Source organism: Callorhinus ursinus, unplaced genomic scaffold, assembly GCF_003265705.2.
Source record: "Callorhinus ursinus isolate GAN/ISIS: 27379988/994484 unplaced genomic scaffold, GSC_fseal_2.0 scaffold27, whole genome shotgun sequence".
Lineage (NCBI taxonomy): Eukaryota > Metazoa > Chordata > Mammalia > Carnivora > Otariidae > Callorhinus > Callorhinus ursinus.
Genome location: NW_027397089.1, coordinates 5,335,851 through 5,359,422, shown reverse-complemented (window position 1 = coordinate 5,359,422; position 23,572 = coordinate 5,335,851). Strand labels below are relative to the sequence as shown.

The 23,572-nt window shown below is 40.4% G+C and overlaps 1 protein-coding gene across 3 annotated transcripts in view; it reads right to left on the bottom strand.

The window, feature by feature from the left end:
* The window catches only part of TMTC1 (transmembrane O-mannosyltransferase targeting cadherins 1), a 281,565-nt gene that overhangs the window by 104,245 nt on the left and 153,748 nt on the right, over positions 1-23,572 (bottom strand). For 2 of the 3 annotated variants that reach the window (XM_073877756.1, XM_073877757.1), the window contains one exon: positions 17,859-18,048. The exons of the other annotated variant lie outside the window; for it this stretch is intronic. In XM_073877756.1, the coding sequence (XP_073733857.1) occupies positions 17,859-18,048 (190 nt within the window). The remainder of the gene's footprint in view (positions 1-17,858; positions 18,049-23,572) is intronic. 3 annotated transcript variants of the gene reach the window in all.

Genomic DNA, 23,572 nt, shown 5'->3' with positions numbered 1-23,572 from the left:
CCTCGGGGCACCTGGGTGGCTCAGTCACTGGGTGTCTGCCTTAGGCTCAGATCATGATCCCAGGGTCCTGGGATCGAGCCCCGCATCGGGCTCCCTGCTTGGCGGAAAGCCTGTGTCTCCCTCTCCCACCCCTGCTGCTCGTGTTCCTTCTCTCGCTGTGTCTCTCTCTGTCAAATAAATAAATAAAATCCTTAAAAAAAAGGAGAAGTTCCTCTGCCAAAATCTTCCAAAGCTTAGGATGGCAGAGACTTATTTTTTTGTTTAGAAAAAGACAAGGTGTTTTACTTTTTCACACAGTGAGTCACACTCACTAAAAAGTATGATTCATCTACTCAGGATTATCACAGAGAAGACAGTACCTTCCCTCTGTAATCTAAAATAAATAAGAAGGAATCACAAAAATCCCACATAGTTTCACACAATAAAGATCTAAATATTTTAGAGCAGCATTTCTTAAAGAAAATAATTCACCATGCTTTCTCAAACAAATCTCAGAGAAATATTTGGCTTACTTTAAGTTTATGAAATATGAAGTAATAAGAAACTTAGAAAGCTTTTTTTTTTTTTAAAGATTTTATTTATTCATTTGAGAGAGACAGCAAGAGAGAGCATGAGCAGGGGAAGGGGAGAGGGAGAGAAGGAAAAGCAGACTCCCCGCTGAGCAGGAGCCCAATGTGGGGCTCGATCCCAGGATCCTGGGATTATGACTTGAGCTGAAGGCAGATGCCTAACCACCTGAACTGAACCACCAAGGCACCCCTAGAAAGCTTCTTTCTTAATAGGTAAAAACAACAAAAAAGTGAGATTTACTTGTACAGCTGAGCTCCTAGAGGAACTACTATTAATAAGTGGATTTGAATCCTGTTATCCATCAATATACTCATCCAAAACCAAAATATCTTCTATAATCAAAATATGTTGCATCTCATTGCATAAGACCCACTTTGGTGATAAAAGTCAATGGATCATTTTGTTTCATCACAAATCACTGAAAAGCTTTTTCTAAATAACAGGCGTGATTAAATAATGCTCTTCTCTCACCTTTAACTGGACAAACAGCCTGCCTATGGGACGCCTGGGTGGCTCAGTCGTTAAGCGTCTGCCTTTGGCTCAGGTCATGATCCCAGGGTCCTGGGATCGAGCTCCGCGTTGGGCTCCCTGCTGGGTGGGAAGCCTGCTTCTCCCTCTCCCACTCCCCCTGTTTGTGTTCCTGCTCTCACTGTGTCTCTCTGTGTCAAATAAATAAATAAAATCTGTAAGGAAAAAAAAAAACACACAGCCTGCCTACCACAGGCTGCCTGCCACCTTAAAAGGACAAATTTAATAGACTTATAAATGCAACAAAGGATAGAAACAAAGGCCCTGTTTAAAATAGTACTAAATACAGATGGACCCTGACTTAAGATGGTTCCATTTACATTTCTTGACTTTACGATGGTGCGAAAGTGATAGGCATTCAGTAGAATCCATAGTTTGAATTTTGAATCTGGATCTTTTCCTGGGCTACCGATACCTGGTACTGTCCTCTCTGTGACACCGAGCACTGAGCCACATGTAGCTCCCGGTCAGCCATGAGGGCAAGCAACTGATCCATGGACAACCATTCTGCACCCATACAACCGTCCTGTCTTTCACTTTCAGTATAGGACTCAATACATTACAGGAAATATTCAACACTTCATTATAGAACAGGCTTTGTGTTAGGGGATTTTGCCCAACCGTAGGCTAATGTAGGTGTTCTGAGCATGTGTAGTAAGGTAGGCGAGGCTGAGCTATGATACTCAGTGGTAGGCTAGGTGTATTAAATGCATTTTCGAACTACATTTTCAATTTGTTTTAGGTTTATCAGGATGCAATCCCACCAGAAGATCTGTGCTTGTAATTTCAAGTTCAGAAATTCAAACCCCTATTATCACTGTTTCATAAGGACTGCTTTCCACCATATATCAACAGAAATCTCCAATGTGTATATAAGAGAAAAGAAGTTCAATATATCTATGTGAGGCCTGCCAAAAAAATAAAAGAATTGAACCACATAATCACTAATTAGGAGTCATTTCCCCCCTTGGGAAATTCTTATAAGGTAAGAGAATAAATGTTTTAGACAGAAAAACAAGGAGTAAAAGTTTTCCTCCAACAAGCCCCGACACTGAATTATCCCCAAGTGAAAACACTGTCATAGCGAGGACCTAAATCTATAAAAGGCAAAAAAAAAACAAAAAAAAAACAAAAAAAACTACAGTTCACTGCCAAAGTCACCAAAATCAAAAGAAATTGTGGTACACTGTAATGGAGAGAATTTTCAAGGCAATGCCAGAGAGGCTGACATTAATAAATGTTCTTCCTAATTAATCACTTTTTAATACCAAATGCCAGAGTCCTGAGTCACAAACTGACGAAGCCAATATGGCCATTTAAAGTTGCCAGGTCCTTTTGTACATACTGGTGGCCTCTAGCAATTAGACCCAGACGGGATACAAAAATGAAAGCAAGTTTCAGAGAACATTCTGCCAAAAGCGCAACCATTTATTAGCAAACAGGCAGACACTGGCTTATCGTGGAGCTCAAGGAAGTCCTTTGTCCCCCAGCTTTCCCACAAGAACCACCCATGAAAGGAACTATATGCCGAGGCAAGAACCATTCACTTTCTAGTCAGGGAAGACAGAGTACTCTATCAAGTGGCTTCTTGTAAATCAACACCTAAGCAGGTAAAGATAGAATTTTTAACTTTCTCCAGAGACAAGAAAAACTACATGTGGAGAGATAACTGTGGTGTCACTTTGGTCTTACCTTTGAAACGGCCACCTAACATACCAGTGGGTTGAGGGAACACCTGCTTCCCCAAACTGTAACATTTTATACACATTTCAAATGATGGCCTCCATACAATGAAAACCAAGATTCCATGGATCTTAGCTTTCACTTGCTGCTGCTCTAACTCTAAAAGAAAGGGTTTCAAAGGAATTCTTTTCCAGGTGGTATTAACTGCTAAAGGGATAATAAACATGAAAATTCTTCTGATGATGCTGTGGTGGTAGGGGGCTTATTGTTTGTGAAAGTACAAATAAGGCAAAAAAAAAGTTTAAATGCTGCCCAGAAAATGGACTCTAAAGTTCACTTCTCCACCCACCCTCAAATATTTAAGTCAACACTTCCCAGAGCATATTACAAGAACATGGATACTGCAAGAAGCCCCTAAAAAAGGGCTTCCAAATTCAAATAAATTTGAGAAATGCCATTCACTGTACACCCCATGTGGAAACTGAAAAGGTTGCTTAAGAGCACAGTCCAGGCTTTCTGAAATCCTCCAATATGGAAATATGTTGAACTTTTTAAGACCTGGTGCTTCTGAAATGCAGCATCTTCATTTAGAGTAGTAACCTTACTTGACCTGTGCGATGCTAGAACGTATTTTGAAAAATGATGGCATAAACTGCTCAAGCAAAATGGAGTTAAAAGGAGAAGTTTCTGCCTTAGGAGTTTCTATAAGCAGGACCAAAAATTACCTCTTTGTCTGCAAACAGAAAATTTTCCCTGAATCTCAGCGATAGCCTTTATGCTACAGTCGAAACACATTTTTTGCTATTCATTCTTGGTAGATGTAGAGTAGCTGATTGCCATTTTCTGTGTAGAGAATCACTATACATTTAAAGAACTTCATCAGGTCACATGGCTGCACAGTCATGGCTCTAGTCAGGATAAAGTCCGGAGAGCAGGAAGGTTTCCTGGCAGATCAGAGGCATGTTTAGATCATACCTGTATTTAGAAGGATAATTCTCTCAGAGGTGGGGGGATGGAACGGAAGGAAAGGAAAACCAACTTCTTCAGGCAGCTACTGCGTTTTACCCTATCTTTATTCTCTATATCCAGCATATTGTTTGGAACCAGTGAGTGGTCAGTAAGTATTTAATATTCTACCTTATTGCCTTCTTCTGGGCTCTTCCTCTCTGAGTGTACCATTCTGCATCTATATATTCCCTACAAATTTATCCTGCTTGTCCCTAAATAGTTTGTTTGCTCTTAAGACCAATTTCTATTTCTATCTCACCGCTACATATGTGGCCGCTAAGTGGGACTGGCCATGCCACTCATACCCTTACCTCGTCCTATGAGAGACATGGAAAGTACAGGGGCATCGGGGTACTATCGGACACTTCCCCAGTTCATTTGCCTTGTCCAGGTATTCCTGAAAACTTTCCCATCCTCAGCAATGGTGCTTTTGGTAAAACACAGTCACTGATCCTTCAATCATTCAACAAATGCGTATCGCTGGCTCCCTGGGCATTATGCTTATAGGCAATCACTTAAAGAATTTAGTAATTACTTCTGTCCTTTGTATTTTCCAGGTACTATTTTAGGTTCTTTGGAGTACACCAGTTAGCAAAACAGACACAAAGAATCTCTGCCCTTCCAGAGAGGGGAAAAAAAAAAGACAGGGAGAAAGAGCGAGAGAGCCTGACAAAGGGCATCTGCAACATACGGTGGGCAAAAGTGGGTTCCAATTCTAAACATGGTGGTCAGGGCAGGCCTCACTGAGAAGCTGGCAACTAAGCAAAGACTTGCAGGAGATGAAGGAGTTCATAAAACCCATTCATAGCAGGCAAAGAGTTCAGGAAGGAACAAGAGAGATAATGGGCACGGAGAACCTTCAGGGCCTTTATAAAGGTTATGGAGAGCCATAAGGAGCCACTGGAAGATTTTAAGCACAGGAGAGACAGGCTCTGGCTTACAGTTTTAAAGAATCATCTGGTGGCTGTGTTGAGAACAGTCTCGATCAGAATCAGAGGGTAGAAGCAGGGAAACTAGTTAAGCAGCTCTGGCAATAATCCAGGTCAGAGATGTTGGTGGTTTGGACCAGGATGGCAGCACTGAAGGTGGAGAGAAATGATCAAATTCCAGATATATTGTGAAAATATACTTGCTGGTATTTATTGACAGACTGGATATGATATCAGAGAGAGAGAGGCAGAGAGGAAAACAATGAAACCCCAAGAATTTTGGCTTGGGTGGCTGGTAGAATGCAGTGAATTCACAAACACTGTGGGGTACGCAGTGAATGGGTAAGTTCAGGAGTTAGACTTTGAAAGTTTTTTTTTTTTTTTTTTTTTTGAGATAGAGAGAATGAGAGAGAGAGAGAGAGCACATGAGGGGGGCGGAGGGTCAGAGGGAGAAGCAGACTCTCTGCCGAGCCAGGAGCCCGATGAGGGACTCGATCCAGGGACTCCTGGATCATGACCTGAGCCGAAGGCAGTCACTTAACCAACTGAGCCACCCAGGCGCCCCAGGAGTTAGACTTTGGAATGTTGACTTTGAGACATCCATGTGGGAATGATTTATATAGTACTTCCCTCCTGAACAATGCCAGGTACCATGTACATTGTTTCATTTATTTTTATTAGATTCAGAAAGAAGTTTGAAGACCTTACCACCAACATTTTGATGTCTAATAACATAAACATATAAACATTAAAGCTCATATTACAAACTTGCTTGCTCTCTAATATTCTATGCTGCCTCTTTAAGCAAAGCAGGTATAAATACAAGTATTCTAAGGATTTTGTATGTTATTCTCCCCAAGTTGTGTTTGTTACCCCTTCATAGGCTTTCTCGGGCATTGTACTTACAGCAAACCATCTAAAGAATGTGGTAATCAATCACTTTGGTCTCCTTTGTATTTTCCAATATGATAGCAATTTCCAATGGACCTTCTGTTCAGAGGTATTTGTAGCTGCTTTTATCTCTGAGAGTCCTAATTACATATTTCATGGTTTTCTTAGAACAAGATGAAAAAAGGTATGCTCCTTTAAATAGAAATTTCATGTTCGGAATAGAAACAGAAAGGACAGAATGACTCTAGGAGTCTGAAAAACATCTTTTGACCTTGTTAAGAGTTTAAAAACAATCAGAAGCACTGTAAGGCTAAGTAGAAATGAGTTGCTTTTATGAGAGTATGAATCATTAAGAGAAATAAAGTGTTAAAAAAAAGTCTTAAGATTACAGGGGTGCCTGGCTGGCTCAGTCAGTAGAGCGTGTGACTCTTAATCTTGGGGTCATGAGTCTAAGCCCCACGCTGAGTGTAGAGCCTACTTAAAAACTAAAAAAAAAATTTTTTTAAGTGTTAAGATTATCACTCAAAAGGTGGAATTACTCTGAGTAAAAGCCAATAATAATGTCAACTATGAAATCTTGCCAAGAATTATAAAGTATACAATCAAGAAAAAGAAATAAAGCTGTTACTGAGGTTTGAAAATTCCCTTTCCCATTATACAACTATCTAATTCTTCCATTAATAAATTCAGAGTCTTCCATCTAAGGTATAAACATCAAAGGGGTAGGTAAGTCACTTTCTTATTAAAGAGTGTGACTTGTAAAAATGCAATTGCCCTATGAAAGCAAAGAATAAAACAAATTATTTAGAAATGATGTGGAAAAACTCCTGCCAGGCCTAGATCAAAAGCCAAGGAGAGCACTGCAGGTACAACTGAGTTGTACATGACACAGAACAAGAGAGAGAAGGATCTGTGTGAGATTCAGATCTGGTACAAGGAGAATGACTTTGCACGCGACATATTAATAATGGACAGAAAGGAATGCCTGGGGGAGACTTTGCTCAAGGGCCTCTGATTTTTAAGTAGCCACTGAATAAAAAAGGTGCATTTCTAGTGTCTATTTTGCTCCAATGGTCACCACTGAGTGGAATGGAGAAACCCAGCAATGACAGGAAAGGGCTTGAGGGACAGCAACAATAAAAGAAAATGATTTCTCATATCCTGCCTACTTTGCTAAACTTTCAAATACCTTTAAAAATCCTCTATACTATTTCTTTAGTTTGTAGGTTTAGGTGATAACTACAATGTTCATTTATAAATAGATCAGTGGTATTTGCCACTATTTTCTTTCCCTTGATAAACATTTTTTTTTTTTAGACTAACAGAATAGTTTTATGTTAGGATTTTTGCGCTTCTGTTATGGTTGAGCATACCTGCTTCCAAATTCCAAAATATGCTGAAGCATTAGAAACTGGAAAGTATGTTACCACCATTAGCTCTTAGGTCAAGAATTTAACTTCTGTTATATAGGATGGGGGATAAAACGAGGTTTGGTTGAAGGAGGCGGGGATTAATCTTTGGTAGCATTACAAATTGTTTTTTTTTTTATCAAGTAAAACATGACTGTACATTGAAATACATACAATAAAAAAGTCAGTCCTGCTGGATTATATTTATTTGGTTTTAGTTTTTATGGTTATTCCTATAAAATAAAAACAGGAGTCCTAATTATGCTCCTGACTTTAATCCGTGACAATTTCATAATGGTGGTAATGACGATGATGACAAGGACTACTAGGACCTCTGACCGGTACTCAAGGCCTCCCAGGTGCCGGCCACTGTGCTGAATGTCTTATGTGGCTTGCCCTGGTTAACCTCACAATAACCCTACACCATGGTGCAGGAATATGGCTGAACGAGATGAGCCTACGTGGCTGGTCAGTGGCAGAGCCTGGCCTCAGACTCAGGTCAGTGTTAATCACTCTACTCCATAGCCTTCCTCCTCCCAGCCTGAGCAACTGTTGATCTAGAACTCAGAGCAGCTTTCCTCCATGTGCATTACCTGGGCGGCCTCCAACATGAAAGGAGACTACCAAAGAATTAGATGACAGAACATAAGTCGCAATTTGCATCACATACATTAAGGAGGGCATGTGTCATGTTGAGCACTGGGTGTTATATGTGAGTGATGAATCACTAAATTCTACTCTGGAAACCAATATTATACTATATGTTAACTAACTAGAATTTAAATAAAAATTTGAAAAAGTATGTGGGAAAAGGCACTTGCAGTAGATCTTTCAATATGTTCCATTTTACAGTCAGGTACAAATCCAACTTCTCCAATTTCCAACCCTGCATCTGATGAAGCCGTCAGCTTATTTTCACACTCTCATCAGAAAAATGGTATCAACAAAAATTTCAGCTTTGGCACATGGCCCAACGGCCAAAGTTGACTACAGCTACTGACCTGAGTAACTATGCCCGTAAGTAGCAGGATGTCATCAGCATGGGTAAAATGGTGGCAGGCGGAGAAGCCAAATGTGAGACGGACATCCCAGACACTGGCGACTCCCATGGTACTGGTGGTCAGGGACAGATGGACCATGTTGAGATACCATTAGAATTTCTGTCAACAACTGCAATGGTCCCAAAGTGGGACAAACCGGATGGGTTATAAACGGGCTAGAAAGACTGGATCTATAATAGCATGGAGAGGATTTTCATGAACAGAGGACAGAAGAGGATGGAGAGCATGGAGTCTGCAGAAAATGGGAACCGAAGAGAGAAATGTAGGCCAGAAGGGGAAAAAAAAAAAAAAATCAACTTTGGCACAGAGCCATTCACCATTAAATGCAATCTTCATTCCTCAAGTTCAATTTTATTTTACCACTTGGTATATTAAAACAAGATGCTTATTTCACCAGGTTTCATAATGGCTATTCTGGAATTTAAAAGAGTCGTGCCACAGTGACCCACGTGCCACAAAAATACCTTAACCTATTCTCTGGCTGGCTAAATGCAAAATAATTTCTAGAAATCTGAAAGCTTGTTCAGTTCAACTGCATGGGTCTGTGGTAGTACAATGTTCTAATTTATGCCACAGTGGCAAAGGTGAATATTTGTGACAGACTGTATGTCCAGCAAAGCCCCAAATATTCACAATTCAGTTCTTCTCTCTCTCTCTCTCTCTCTCTCACACACATGTTTTTCCATCTCCTTGTCAACTCTGCTGTACTGTATTTATTCCCAGAAGCTGCTCCAGTTCTTTTTTAAAAAAGGTAAGAATGTCAATGAGTAAATAATCACTTTCCAACAGTGGTTCTCAGTCTAATCTGACCTCCTTGTTGTGATGTGTGAGGTTTATTTAATGAGGGATCTAAGGCTCACAATCTCTGTTTGTCCGTCAGATACCTATCTGTCTGTTCTTTTATTGAAAATGTTGATGGAGGCTGTGATCCAGACTAGCATGGAGGCTGAGCAAGGGCAAGGCTGGTAACAGGCATGAAGGGAGGTCCCAAACACAACCTCCTCCCTAAGTGACGAGATGCATCAGGTCCACCCCATCCCACCCCTCCATTTCCACCAAGCTGTTCCTAGAGGTCACCTCCACTGGCCAGGCTGCAGATTCGTCCCCATGTAGACTTGAGAATTTGACTTGGTCTCCAGGACTCAGAGAGATGGCCTATGATTTGTGTTGGCTTCAGCGGAACGATGTGTAAGACTGGGAATGAACAGATAGACTGGGAAAAAACTGTGACCTCTACTAAAAAATAAAACAACCCAAACAAATAAACAAAAAAATAGCCCTGAAAGCCCCATACTGGGGGGGAGGGGACCCTCCACTGCCTAATGTCCATCCTCAAAGACATCTCATCGTGGAGGTCATTATGGGAAAGTCAGGTGTCGCTAACCACCCCCCTTTTTTCCTCAGGTTTTCTTTTTACAAGTATGCCACAAGATTATCAAAGATATTAAAATTGCTTAGAATGTGAGGGAGAATATAATAAGGAATCAACAACAAATAAATTACTCTTAAATACGATTCAGTGGTATTTCCTTTGTAATGCCAGGAAATCACATTAGGGGGCGGGGGAAAAGGGCAACTATGAAGAGGACCAACGGTATTAATTCCTCTCAACAGTCCAAGTCACGCTGGCTGCCTTCCTGACATATATCCCTACTGCAAGTCAACAATCTGATACACAGTCTGTAGGATCATAATGAGAACCCCAAGAGCATTCTCAGCCTATGGTTCTCCTGGTGCATAAACAGTCACTATTGATAAAAAGAATGGAATAATAAGCCCTCATGGTTTAAATACTCTTTCTCTCTACTATACATACATTCCAACAGAGTGATTATCTTCAGCACAAAGAGTAAGAGCAAATTAGTTCACTTTAAAGTTCACCGTTAAAAAGAATTCAACGCCACCGTGAATTTGTAGATTGTTCTCTACGTCATGTAACGTAGGTTCAAATGCACTCCTAGTGAATAAGGGTATGAATAGGAGGAGGAGATGAAGGAGAGGCACAGGATAAGACAAATTCTACATTTAAATTCTCAAGGATCCCAAGCATATTCTTTTATGATAAATAATAAACTACTCCTTGAGGTCTCAAATTTCTTACACTATGAAAATAGGACCGATTAAGAAACAACCTCTAAAGTTACCCTGCTGTTATTTCTACAGGAAGTTTAGATTCTGTGTCCTAGCCCTCCCACGTGATCCTAGACAAGAGCTTATCAAAAGTCAAACATACACTCTTTGAGCTGCTTCCCTGCAGGAATACTCCCAAGTGGACATGGAAGTGGCCTGGAGGAGCCTGCAATCTATAATGCCATCTCACTTAGCTTACCTGTATAAAGAAAGAATGTGTTTTGGTTTTCAGTAAGTGTAAAAATGTACAGGAACAAAATGTCTGAAGGAGGCCTACAGATGGTGGGGTTGAGGGGCAGGGTGGGGATTGGGAAATGACACACCTGCTGTTTTATTCATTACATGTGCTAATTTTTAGCTTTCTAAAGTCAATTATTAAAATATTAAATAACAGTCAAAGAAGCATCAATACAATGGTAACAGGGTAGATGATGTCCCTCTCCTCGAGAGCCCTGGTATAACAAGGTAGGATGACAGATGAAGAAAACCAGACAAAACTCACCTGTCAACACAGCCAGAAGCCAGTAGAAGCAGCACGGCAGGAGAGGGGAAAGTAGGCAGAGACTTAAAAGATGGAGGCTGGCAGGAGAGGAAGGATGAAGGGGGGGAAATCCGAGGGGGAGACGAACCATGAGAGACGATGGACTCTGAGAAACAGACTGAGGGTTCTAGAGGGGAGGGGGGCGGGGGGATGGGTTAGCCTGGTGATGGGTATTGAGGAGGGCGCGCTCTGCATGGAGCACTGGGTGTTATACACAAACAATGAATCATGGAACACTACATCAACAACGAATGATGTACTGTATGGTGAGTAACATAACAATAAAAAATTTAAAAAAAAAGATGGAGGCTGAATCCTGTGTACATGTGTGTGTGTGCGCATGCGCGCGCACACACACACACACACACACACACACACACACACACATTCCATCATCTCTTTGGCATCATTTCATTCAGCTCTCTACCTCTGGCCCACTTTGCTCCAGCCACGTCAGCTTACTTGCTGTTCTGTGGACACCCCAGTATTTTTCCTGCCACAGGGCCTTGGCACTTGCTTTCCCTCTACTTGAAATGCTCTTCCCTAAATAGCCACATGGTTCACTCCTTCAATTCCTTCATGTCTCTACTCAAATGTCACCTTATCGGTGAGGCCAACCCTGACCTCATCAGAATGCTCATCAACACTTGGCATATAACAACATATTTTAAGTGTTTAAGTATAAGCTCCGTGTAGAAAGACCTTCATTCTGTTACTGCTCTAATCCTATCAACTAATAGGCACTCAGTCAACACTGAGAGAGTTAAAAAAGAAGTAGTAAGGCTAAACAGAACATATTCTCCCTGAATACCAGCCAGGGTGGCTGCTGAATGATTGAGAATCAATCAAGGGTGAAAATAAAAGTACTTTCCATGATTTCCTGGACTCAATGTCTATGTTTCTTTATCCAGTAATTTTTTTCCCCTGGTAATGTACTGTACGGCCTCACTATCTCAAAATTTAAGGACACTGAAAATAATTTCAACTCATCATGTACAGATGTAGTACACCTATCATTTGGAAATGCTTTAGATGGACAGAGCCATGTATTTTGCCGACATTATTACTAACATTTCACCCATTGTTTCCTTTCAGCACAGAAGAATGTCAATAAAGTGGGACCTCTATCTTCATAAAAGCTTAAACCTACTGCTTATTGTCTTGAAGTCACACCCCTGAAGATCATGTCCTTAGTAACTAATCATCACATTAAAAAAAATAGTATTATCCCCACTTTAAGAGGTTATGTACTATCTAGCATGAAAATCTGACTTTTAAGACCTTCTAGTGTGTAAGCAGGTCAAGAACAGATCTCAAATATGAACTAGACGCCAAACTTCTGGGTCCAAACTCTGAAGAAAATGCAGCAAGTGTTAAGTGGCCTCCAAGAATTGTTGGAGGCTTCAGTCAATGTTTGCCAAGAACTTTCAAGATGAAAGCTACCACTGAAGAGCTAAGTGTTACTATTGCCACAGCAGGAATGCTTTGCTAGTATTTTTCCTGATGCATTAAAGGGATTTTGGAACACATTCCAAATATCTCCTTTCGAAGAAGTTTCTATTCATTCATCTTCTTATCAAAGACACTCCGGAAAAGGCCAAGGCTTGCCTGTGTGTGGGATGCACTGCCATCATGAAGGTCCATATTTAATACACCTCATCAAGATGGTAGCCTATGGGTACTCAACACTCCCTTTAGTAAGTTGGGAGGGAGTCCAGGAAAACCCTTACTGACATACCAATCCAGTGTTCTACTACATTTTCTCCCGTAGATCAATAACAATATAGCAGGCATGCCAAACTATGAGCTAAGGCCAGATTCTAATAAAACAAACTGACCCCCAAACATTTCATACTTGTATTATGTATGGTCCTTTTATAGCCTTAAAAAAAAAAAGGTTCTGCATACCAAAATCTAACTGAATGGAGTTGCTAACTTGTTATACTTTTATTCATTTAGATGATATATACTGAACAACAAACAATAAAATTTAGATAATAAATATTGGATGCAGCAAGCTCCTGATGCTAGAAATATGACAGTGAACAAAACAAAACAAAACAAAATCTTTGTCCTCATGGGGCGTACATTCTAGTTGGAGGAAAGAGACATTACATAAAATAACAAAGTTACATAGCATTTTAGAACTTGGAAGTATAGTGAAGAAAAGTTAAAAGGGAGAAGAGTGAAGGGTAGATGATTGCATTTTAAAGAGGGTACATGGGGGGCACCTGTGTGGCTTAGTCGGTTGATATCCAACTGTTGGTTTCGGCTCAGGTCGTGATCTCAGGGTCCTGAGTTTGAGCTCAGCACAGAGTCTGCTTGTCTCTCTCCCTTCCCCTCACCCTTCCCCGTTTTTGCTCTCTCGTTCTCTCTCACAAATAAATAAATAAACAAATAGGGTGCATATGGTAGGCTTTACTAAGAAGGTGAAATTTGAGCTCAAGTTTATGTAACTAATTGGCACGCTAGAGTTTCTTGAGGATGATTAAAATGATTAAGAAGTGGATTACTTTAAGTAAGGTGTTGGGGGAAAAAATAGTTTCTTCAAAATATGGTGCAGAGGTAAGTGGATATCCACCAGCCAAAAAATGAAGCTGGACTCCCATACCACTACATATACAAAAAATAACTCAGAACGGATCAGTGACCCAAATATAAGAGCTTAAACAATAAAACTCTTAGAACAAAATAGAGTCATAAATCTTTATGACCTCAGGTTTGGTAATGGATTCTTAGGTTTGACAACAAAAGCAACGAAGAATAAGAAAAAAGAAAGAAAGAAAGAAAAGAGACTGCACTTTATTGAATTAAAAACTTGTGAGCATTAAAGGACATTATCAAGAATGTGAAAAGACAATCTAAAGAATGGGAGAAAATATCTGCAAATCATTTATCTGTTGGGGATTTAATATCCTAAATATATAAAGAACTCTTAAAACTCAACAACAAAAAGACAACCCAACTGAAAAATGAGCAAAGGACTAGAATACACATTTCTCCAAAGGAGATATACAGATGGCCAATAAGCACACGAAAAGACGTTCATCATTGTTCATTAATGAAATTCAAATCAAAACCACAAAGAAACAGCTCTTCCCACCTACTAGGATGGCTTTAAACAAAATAATGGAAAATAACAAGTATTAGCAAAGATTAGATATATAGGAACGATTATATACTCTGGGTAAGAATGTTAAATGGTACAGCCAATATGAAAAATAGTTCCTCAAAAAGTTAAGTACATAATTACCATATGACCCAGCAGTTTCAGTCTTAGGTATATATCCAAAAGAAATGAAAACATATGTCCATGCAGAAACCTATACACAAATGTTGTAATATAGCAATACTCATAACAGCAGAAAGGTAGAAATGACACGAATGTCCACAAACAGATGAATGGATAAACAAATTATGGTGTATACATCCAATGGAATATTATTCAGCCATTAAAAGGAACTAAGTATTGATACATGCTACAACTTGGATGAATTTCAAAAATATTATGCAAAGTGTCACAAAGGTCACATATTGTATAATTCTTTTTTTTATGATATATCCAGAATAGGCCAATCCACCGAGACAGAAAGCAGATTAGATGTCACCTAGGGATGGGGAGGGGAGAGTTGGGAGTGATTGGTATGGGGTGTTTTAATGAAGTGATGAAAAGGTTTTGAAATTAGAGAGAGCTGGTACTTACACATTATGAATACATTAAGTACCACTAAACTGTACACTTTAAAATGGTTAATTGTAGGGGCACCTGGGTGGCTCAGTCGTTAAGCGTCTGCCTTCGGCTCAGGTCATGATCCCAGGGTCCTGGGATCGAGCCCTGCATCGGGCTCCCTGCTCCACGGGAAGCCTGCTTCGCCCCCTCCCACTCCCCCTGCTTATGTTCCCTCTCTCGCTGTGTCTCTCTGTGTCAAATAAATAAATAAAATCTTTAAAAACAATGGTTAATTGTATATGAATTTTTCCTTAAAAAAAAGGTTTAGTAATTCAAAAAATTTTTTCATCAAATTTTCAGGATCACGTTTGTATTTTATAATCAAATGTCAGTTCTGTATTTATTCTAGCCTTTAATCTCTTTGTAACATTTTAATCTTTTTTAAAAAATAGAGCTTTATTGAGATATAGCCCACATATAATAGAATTCACCCCATTTTGTGTGTATATTTTGGTGAATTTTGGTAAACATGTCATTTAACAACCACCACCACAATTAAATTTTAAAAGCATTCAACATCCCAAAAAGTTCCCTTAAGTCTGTTTATACCCACTCCCCATTCCCACATATTTTCTGACATAATTCTGCCTTCTCTAGGCATTTCTGGGCAATTCTAGAAAAGGCAGAATTACAATAACAGACATTTTGTATGAATGAATTTTGTATGAATGGAATCATACATTATGTAATTTTGTATGTCTTTTTTTTTAAGATTTTATTTTTAAGTAATCTCTACAGCCAATGTGGGGTCGAAATTACAACTCTGAGAGCAAGAGTCACATGCTCTACCTACTGAGCCAAACAGGCACGCCCATCTGGCTTCTTTTACTTAGTAAGATGTGTTTGAAGTTCATGTATGTTTTTTTACGTATAAGTAAATTATTTGTTCCTTTACATTTCTGAATAATTTACCATATTAAGTGTATCCATTTATATTTTGAGGTTACTGGATTGTTTCCATTTTTCAGCTATTATGAATACTTACAAGACTCTTGTATGTTGTATGGACAGAAGTTTCTATCTCTCTTTGGTAGATATTGAGTAAAATTGTTTATTTTTATATTTTAACTTCTTAAGAAACTGCCAAATTTTTCCAAAGTGGCTGAGCTATTTTTCAACCCTCATCCGTATAAGGGGTCCAGCTGCTCTACATTCTGGCCAACACTTAGTATTGTGAATCTTTTTAATTACAGTCATTCTGATGGGTATGCAGAGATTTCTTTTTGTGGCTTTAATTAGCATTTCCCTAATGACTAATGATGCTGAGCATCTTTCTATATGTTTATTAACCTTTGCCTATCTTCTTCTGTGAGGTGTCTGAATTTTTTGCCCATTTTTAATGAGTATTTGTCTTATTACTGAGTTTTAAGAGCTCTTTAAATGTTCCAGATACAACTCCTTTGTAGATGTTCTGCAAATACTTTCTCCCAATTTGTGACTTGCCTTTTGAATGATTTAACATTATCCTATTTTTTTTTTAAAGATTTTATTTACTTATTTGACAGAGAGAGAGCACAAGCAGGGGGAGTGGCAGGCAGAGGGAGAAGCAGGTTCCCCACTGAGTAAGGAGCCCAATGCAAGGCTTGATCCCAAGACCCAGGAATCAGGACCTGAGCCAAAGGCAGACACTTAACCGACTGAGCTACCCAGGTGCCCCTAACGTTATCTTTTGATGAGCAATCAAACACTTTTTAAGTGGAGCCCATGGGCAGCTTGAACTCATGACCCTGAGATCAAATCTGAGCTGAGATCAAGAGTCGGAGGTTTAACCAAGTGAGCCACCCAGGCGCCCCTGATGAGCAAAATTTTTAATTCTAATGATGTCCAATCTGTCATCTTTTTCTTTTATAGTCTGTACTTTATGTGTCCTAAGAAATCTTTGCTTAACCCAAGTCCATAAAGATTTTTCTCCTGTTTCCTTTGAGAATTAATTTCTGAGTGTACAGTATGACATAAGGGTTAAATGTCACATTTTTTCCTTATAGATACTCCATTATTTCAGTACCTTTATTTAAAAGACTATCCCTTCCCCACTGAATTGCCTTGGTAACTTTGCCAAAAATCAACAGAGCATGTAAATGTGAGCTTACTTTTGGATTCTTAATTCTATTCTGTTTTCTATTTACTATTCCCCCCCGCCCCCACCACCGAGTTTTGGTCACACTCTCCTGTTTCTTTACATGTTCAATAATCTGATTAAAAACTAAGCCTTGTGTATCATACATCATAGTGCCTCTGTATTCCATTTTGTTCTTCTGAAATTTGCTGGGTTTACTGTTTTAATATATAATGAACTTGCCTAGACTCAAAATGAAGAATCTGTTTCTCTGTAGAGAGCTGAAATTTTTTCTCAGGTTTCTTTCTGCCCCCTTTTGCCGGAATCTCTCTTGCGCCTGCACAGCTTTCTGACCAGCCAATGATTTCAACAGAAGTTATACAACGACAACTCAAGCCAATGAAGCCTCCCCTCTCTGCTGCCCAACCTGTGTATGGGTGAAAAAATTCATTCAGATTTGTAGGAAATAAATAAGTCTCCCCAGGCTTTCAATTTTGCTTGTGCTCCCTGGGGAGCCCCATGTTGTTTAGCAGCCAGCCATGAATGCATGCAGAGCATATTATCTCAGCCCTTCCACAGCTCTCTTGTTTCCAGAAGTTCCCCCTTAAGTTTCTTGCTGCTCTGCTACTCTCCCAAACCAAATCAGCCTCTAATTAGTAAACCTGTGGGTCTTTTCACACCAGCTGGGCTGGGCAGGGGAGGGGGTGTATCTGGGGGTGGGGAGATGGGAATCCCCTCAAGCAAGAAGCATCTTCCCCAATGCAGTAGCAGTTTCTCCTAAGTAAACATTTTCAAGTTCTTTGCTGTCTTTGGTCATTCTTGAAACTGCTGCATCTAATAATTTTTTTCCAGTTTTATACCATTCTTTTTTTTTTTTCCCAAGGGAGAATCACCCAACCCACCCAGTCAGGCAGGCGGTCCTTAGTGGAAGCAGCATCTTGACCGTATTTTAAGCACTTATGAATATATTATCATGATCTCATTTATCATTATATGAAACCAAACAAGTTACTGCAAAAGTTAGTCAACTATAGCAGGAAAAAAAATTCTTATTTGCAAACATTAAATTTCAGATGCAATGTCTACAGGATTCGTAGCACAGTAAAAGATACCATATAATTAAGGTGGCTGTGATCTGCTAACTCCACGAAGGTCTTTAAAATATGTATGACTTACCTGGAAAAATGTAAATTTTTTTAGTTTTTTAGACAAAAGAGTAGATTCAATTTACACCTAGACCACCTGGGGGCGCGGGGTGGGGAAGGCATCACCAAGTATAGAGCATCAAATGCAGAGAGTTTGGTTGGATTTTAGAAAATTACCTTGAAGGCTGCTAAACAATGAAGGCTCAATAAGGTCATGACAATTGCCAGAAGGATGGTGGCTAAGTTCCGCACGTCCCATATGGTCTCTACCAGAGGAATACTGCCGACCTGCCAGTCATAGCATAGAGTAACGGGTGCAAGCAGAAGCCACACGTTGAAGGCCAAGAGGTAGGAATAGGTAAGGAACCTACGAAGAGAAGAAGAATCACTGAAACACAACTCAAGGTCCATGATACTTTGCAAACATTCGTTTACCATGGTTTAATAAAATAGCATTGTATACTGTTGGTGTTACCGGAAAAGACAAGGTAAGATGGAAAGCCACTCATTCATTTTATCATAAAATAGGTCATTCTGGAATATATTTAACAGTTCCAGGCACTGTGGCAGGTGATGACCTTTCAACAGTGAACAAAGAAAGACAGAGTTTCCATGACATATATTTAAAAATTATCATGTAAATAAATACATTACATCCTGAGATAAATGCCAAGAAGGAAAAGTCTGATGAAGATATATGACAGAAATGCTGTTCTGCTAGGTATGATTCCCTGGGTAAGAGACAGACCTTTAAACTCTCCTTTTTTTCATAGTGCCCAGAAAACTGCTGTAGATAGTAAAATATTTAAGCATGTTTATAACAAATTGGTCATACTGAATTATTTCAAAAAAAATCAGAGCATCTGTGGTAGGGAAATGAAGTCTCTTAGTCCCAAGTAAAGGGGCTAGCCTTCAAGAGAAGGGAAGGACACCTATCATCCTGCTAAGGAGAACAGACAGACCTAGGGAAGGGAGATAATGAACACAGGGGATGCTCCTGTTTTCTGGCTGTGTCTAGCCACTAAGGGAAGGTGAAAGGCATTCCAGCTGAGCCCGCTCTTTTCAGGGTAGAGGAAACTGAAGTTATTTAAATACTTCGGGCCAACACAAATCCATTAAGTAGTGGTTAGACCCTTGAGAATTGCATAACTATCAGCACATAACCAACTTCACCCTAACCCGTGCTCTAGGAGACTCCAAGCTCTAGCATGGCTTCTAGCAGCATGAGGCACATCCCTAGGATGACCCTGGCCCCCATTAGAACCCTTGCCTGAGAAAGCACAATGCTGCCAAGGAGAACTGACTGTTGGTTCTAGCCAGCACCAGACAAAGGGCCTCTGACCTCCCTGTCTTAGAGCATTTCTATAAAGGGCTGACAATTGTGAATATGTCTGTCCCACGACTCAGAAGTCTTTCTCAAGGACCTGAGAGCCATTCCTTTAAAATGTCCTCATCAGGAAGGACAGGGCCTGTCTCCCAGTGTCTGTAAGAGGATAACTGCCAGCCAGCAGACACAGCCAGCCTAAATGCACTTGGACGACGGGTCCTTTGAAATTTTTCACTTCTCGGCCTCTTCTGAGCCCTGGCTTGCCGGGCTGCTCTCACTGTCCCTTTAAAATGCCCAAATCAGACTAGCGCTCAGCTCCCCCCCCCCCGCCCCCGCTTAACAGCAGTACTGAATGAAATTTATTTTCACGGTTTCAACGGATGTCCAGCCATGTTTGTTTGACACCCTATATGGGATTAAATAGAATAATTAGATAAATTCCTTCCCCTCAAAAAAGTGCATAACCCAATAGTGAAAACAAGATATACACAATCAAAGAAGCGGAATGAGATGAGCACCATGACAGTGCAGAACATGAAGGGAAGTCTTCTGACAGTCAGATTCTTTTGGAGGGATTCTTGGATTGGCAAAGGGGTTAAATCAAATCATTTCTAGTTAGCTTCCAATATGAAGAGTTCTTTCACCTTGACTTCCTCTCCACAAGTAGCTACTGGTTAGGAACACCCTTCCCAGACCTTCCCAACTGATCTCCTTCCCTTCCCTCCTTTCCCTTCAAGGTTGGCAGTTACAAATCATCAATGATGGCCAGGTGAGGCTTAGGGGTGGGGATTACTCACTGTCCCGAATCTCAAACCCCAAAAGAGAAATAGGTTGAAGGAGTGGGGATACTTTTTTTTTTTTAAGATTTATTTATTATTTATTTGAGGGAGAGAGAACAAGCAAGAGGGGTTGGGGGAGAGGAAGAGAGAACCTCAAGCAGACTCCGAGCTGAGCATGGAGCCTAAGGCGGGGTTTGATGTCATGCCCCTGAGATCACGACCTGAGCCAAAACCAAGAGTCAGATGCTTAACAGACTATGCCACCCAGGCGCTCCAGGAGTGGGGATACTTCAGTGGTGTTTTCCAACTCTTTTCCTCTCTGCTGGTATTTTTAATAAAATGTTAATATACAAATCTTGTGGTACACACTGAAAGCTTAATGAAGTCCAACCTTTATTTTTTAACAAAAATCAAAACAAAAACACTGCCTCATCCCTTTTAGCCTGGGGGCTGAGAAATTGTCTCATGAGAGAATGCCAACTCCACAGGAAGATGACTGGGTCACATTGGACTTTGTTTTTTCACAGAGCTTCTAAGCTGACACAATCTGCTTGTTAGCTCAAGGAAGATTCTCTGTGACTTGGCTTTAAAGAAGGTGGAACCATCAAACAGGAAAATCACAACATTTTGTCACTCAGTTAATCTCCAGGTCTTAAAAATTACTTTTAAAAAATGGTATCTTTCCTTCTTGATATACTAGCTAACAGCAATGATTATAAATGGCTGCTAAAATTATTAGGTGAAACCTAATAAGGTACTTCATAATGGATGGATCAGGCTACATCAGGTGCCTAGAACTGACTAACCAATTTTAACATCACAGAAAGGGAGACTAATAGCCAAATGTCCTCCTGATGGAGATATAGGTCACCACCTATGAAGTAGTCTTGTTCCCCCCCAAAAAAAGAAAAGAAAGAAAATCAAACTTGAATCTGATCAAGCCTTTATCACCAGTTCACATCAAATACAGAAAAAGCCAAAACATGCTACAGGACACCACAGGAACGCAATGTGACAAATCCAGAATGTTGCCAGAACACAGAACAAATGATGTCCAGTTGTTCCACAAAGACATTGTTAAGAGGAGTGAAAGGGGCAGAGGGGCAAAGGGGAGAAAAGAAGAGGGCATCTGTCACTCAGATGAGACCTAAGAGGCGTATCAAAGTGCAGATATTGTTTAGGTACTAATTCAAACAATCCATTATGAAAAATAACCACTTATAAGCAAGAAAAAACTCAAGAATCCTTGTTAATTTTTAAAGTGCAATAAATGGTATTGTGGTTATTTTTTTTTAGGATCCTTAGCTTTCAGAAATACATACTAAAAAACATATGCATATGAAATACAAATCTGAGATTTACTTCAAAATGATGGACTGAGGGTAAGGGCACAGAAGTGGGTGGGGGGGTAGAGCAAGATGGCGGAAAAGTAGGAGACCTGGATTTCGTCTGGTCTCAGGAATTCAGCTGAATAGGGATCAAACCATTCTGAACATCTAGGAACTCAACAGGAGATCGAAGATAAGAAGAGTAACAACTCTCTGTACAGAAAAGCGACCGCTTTCTGGAAGGTAGGACTTGCGGAGAAGTGAATCCCAGGCGATATTCGGGAGGATAGACGGCGGGGGAGGGGTCCTCCATCGGCCGCTTCTGGCAAATGATAGAGCCGCGGAGCACAAAATCGGAACTTTGAGAAGCCGGATCCGCTGAGGGACGTCGCTCCAGTGGCTAAGCGGGGGGTGGAACCCTCGCGGGACAGTGTGGTCTCAGGACCCTCAGGGTCACAGAAAGACTAGGGGTGCCTGAGTGCGGCAGAGCTCCTAGGTATCGGAGCGGGGAAGCCGGCTGCAGAGACGGAGCCGAGGCGCGGGCTCTCAGCTCGGGGTTGCCATAAACTGTGATCTGCGGCCCAGTCGGGCCACTGCTCCTCCAGCAGGGACCCAACAAGTGGCAGAGTCGGGGAGACTCCCCTTCCTCCCCGGGGAGGAGCGGCGCAGGAACGCACCGCAGGGATCTGCTGGGTTTGGAGACTCCACACGGGGTCGGGTGCCAGAGATAGAAATGCTCAGTCACAGGCCGGGTGAGCACGGAGTGAGGCCGGAGACCGGGGAAATGGGAGTGACTGCTCTCTGGGGGCACACTGAGGAGCGGGGCCCTGAGTTCTCAGCTCCTCCGGGCGGAGATTGGGAGGCCAACATTTTCACCCTGGTCCTCCAAAGCTGTACCGAGAGCTTGCAGGGAACAAAAGCTCCTGAGAGCAAACCGGAGAAGCTTGCTTAGCCCGGACTCACAAGGGCTGGGCAATTCCGCCTCCGGCAAAGACATTTGGGAATCACGGCAACAGGCCCCTCCCCCAGAAGATCAGCAAGAACAGCCAGCAAGCCAAGACCAAGTTTACCGATCAAGGAGAACGGGAGAACTCCATCGCTAGGAGAATACTGGACATAGAATTCATGGCTTTTTTACCATAATTCATTAGTTTTTCAAAGTTAATTTTTTAACTGTTTTTTTTTTAATTTTTCTTTTTCCCTTTTTCAAACATCTTATCAATCCCTTTTTAAAAAAAAACTTTTTATTTTTCATTTTTAGAGTCATATTTTTATCCCTTCATAGTAGTTACCCTTATTTTTGGCATATATATATAAGTTGTTCTCTCTTTAAAATTTTGATACAATTTCTTCTAACAGATCAAAATATACCCTAAATCACTAGTGTATGGCTTTGTTCTATTCTCCTGCCTGATCACATTCTCTCCCTTTTTTTTTCTTTTTTTTCTTTTTTCTTTTTCTTTTTAAATCTTCTTTCTTTTTAAAAAACAACTTATCAATTCCTTTTATAAAATCTTTTATAATTTTCATCTTTACACTCATCTGCCATCCCTTCATTGTATCAACCCTTATTTTGTACATATATAAGTCTTTCTTCCTTTAAAATTTTAGCAGGCACTTTCTTCTAACAGACCAAAATATGCCCAAAAGCTAGTGTGTGGCACTGATCTATGCACTAGCCTCATTATATTTAATCATATTCTGTTTTTTTTTTGTTTTGTTCTGTTTTTGTTTGTTTTTGTCTTTTTCTGTTTCCTTTTTTTTTCTCTATTCTTTCTTTCCCTTTCTTGTCCCCTGGTTTCAGGTCTTTTCTGATTTGTATACAGTATATTTGCTGGAGACAATGTTAACCTGTTAGCGTTCTGTTCTCTCATTCATCTGTTCTCCTCTGGACAAAATGACAAGACGAAAAAAATCACCTCAGCAAAAAGAACAAGAGGTAGTACCGTCTGCCAGGGACCTACTCAATACTGACATTACTACGATGTCGGACCTAGAGTTCAGAATCATGACTTTAAAGATACTAGCTGGGCTTGAAAAAAGTGTGGAAGTTATTAGAGAAACCCTTTCTGGAGAAATAAAAGAACTAAAATCTAACCAAGTCGAAATCAAAAAGGCTATTAATGAGGTGCAATCAAAAATGGGGGCACTAACTGCTAGGATAAATGAGGCAGAAGAAAGAATCAGTGATATAGAAGACCAAATGATGGAAAATAAAGAGGCTGAGAAAAAGAGAGAGAAACAACTACAGGATCACGAGGGCAGAATTCGAGGGATAAACGATACGATAAGACAAAACAACATTAGAATAATTGGGATCCCAGAAGAAGAAGAAAGAGAGAGAGGGGCAGAAGGTATATTGGAGCAAATTATAGCAGAGAACTTCCCTAATGTGGGGAAGGAAACAGGCATCAAAATCCAGGAGGCACAGAGAACCCCTCTCAAAATCAATAAAAA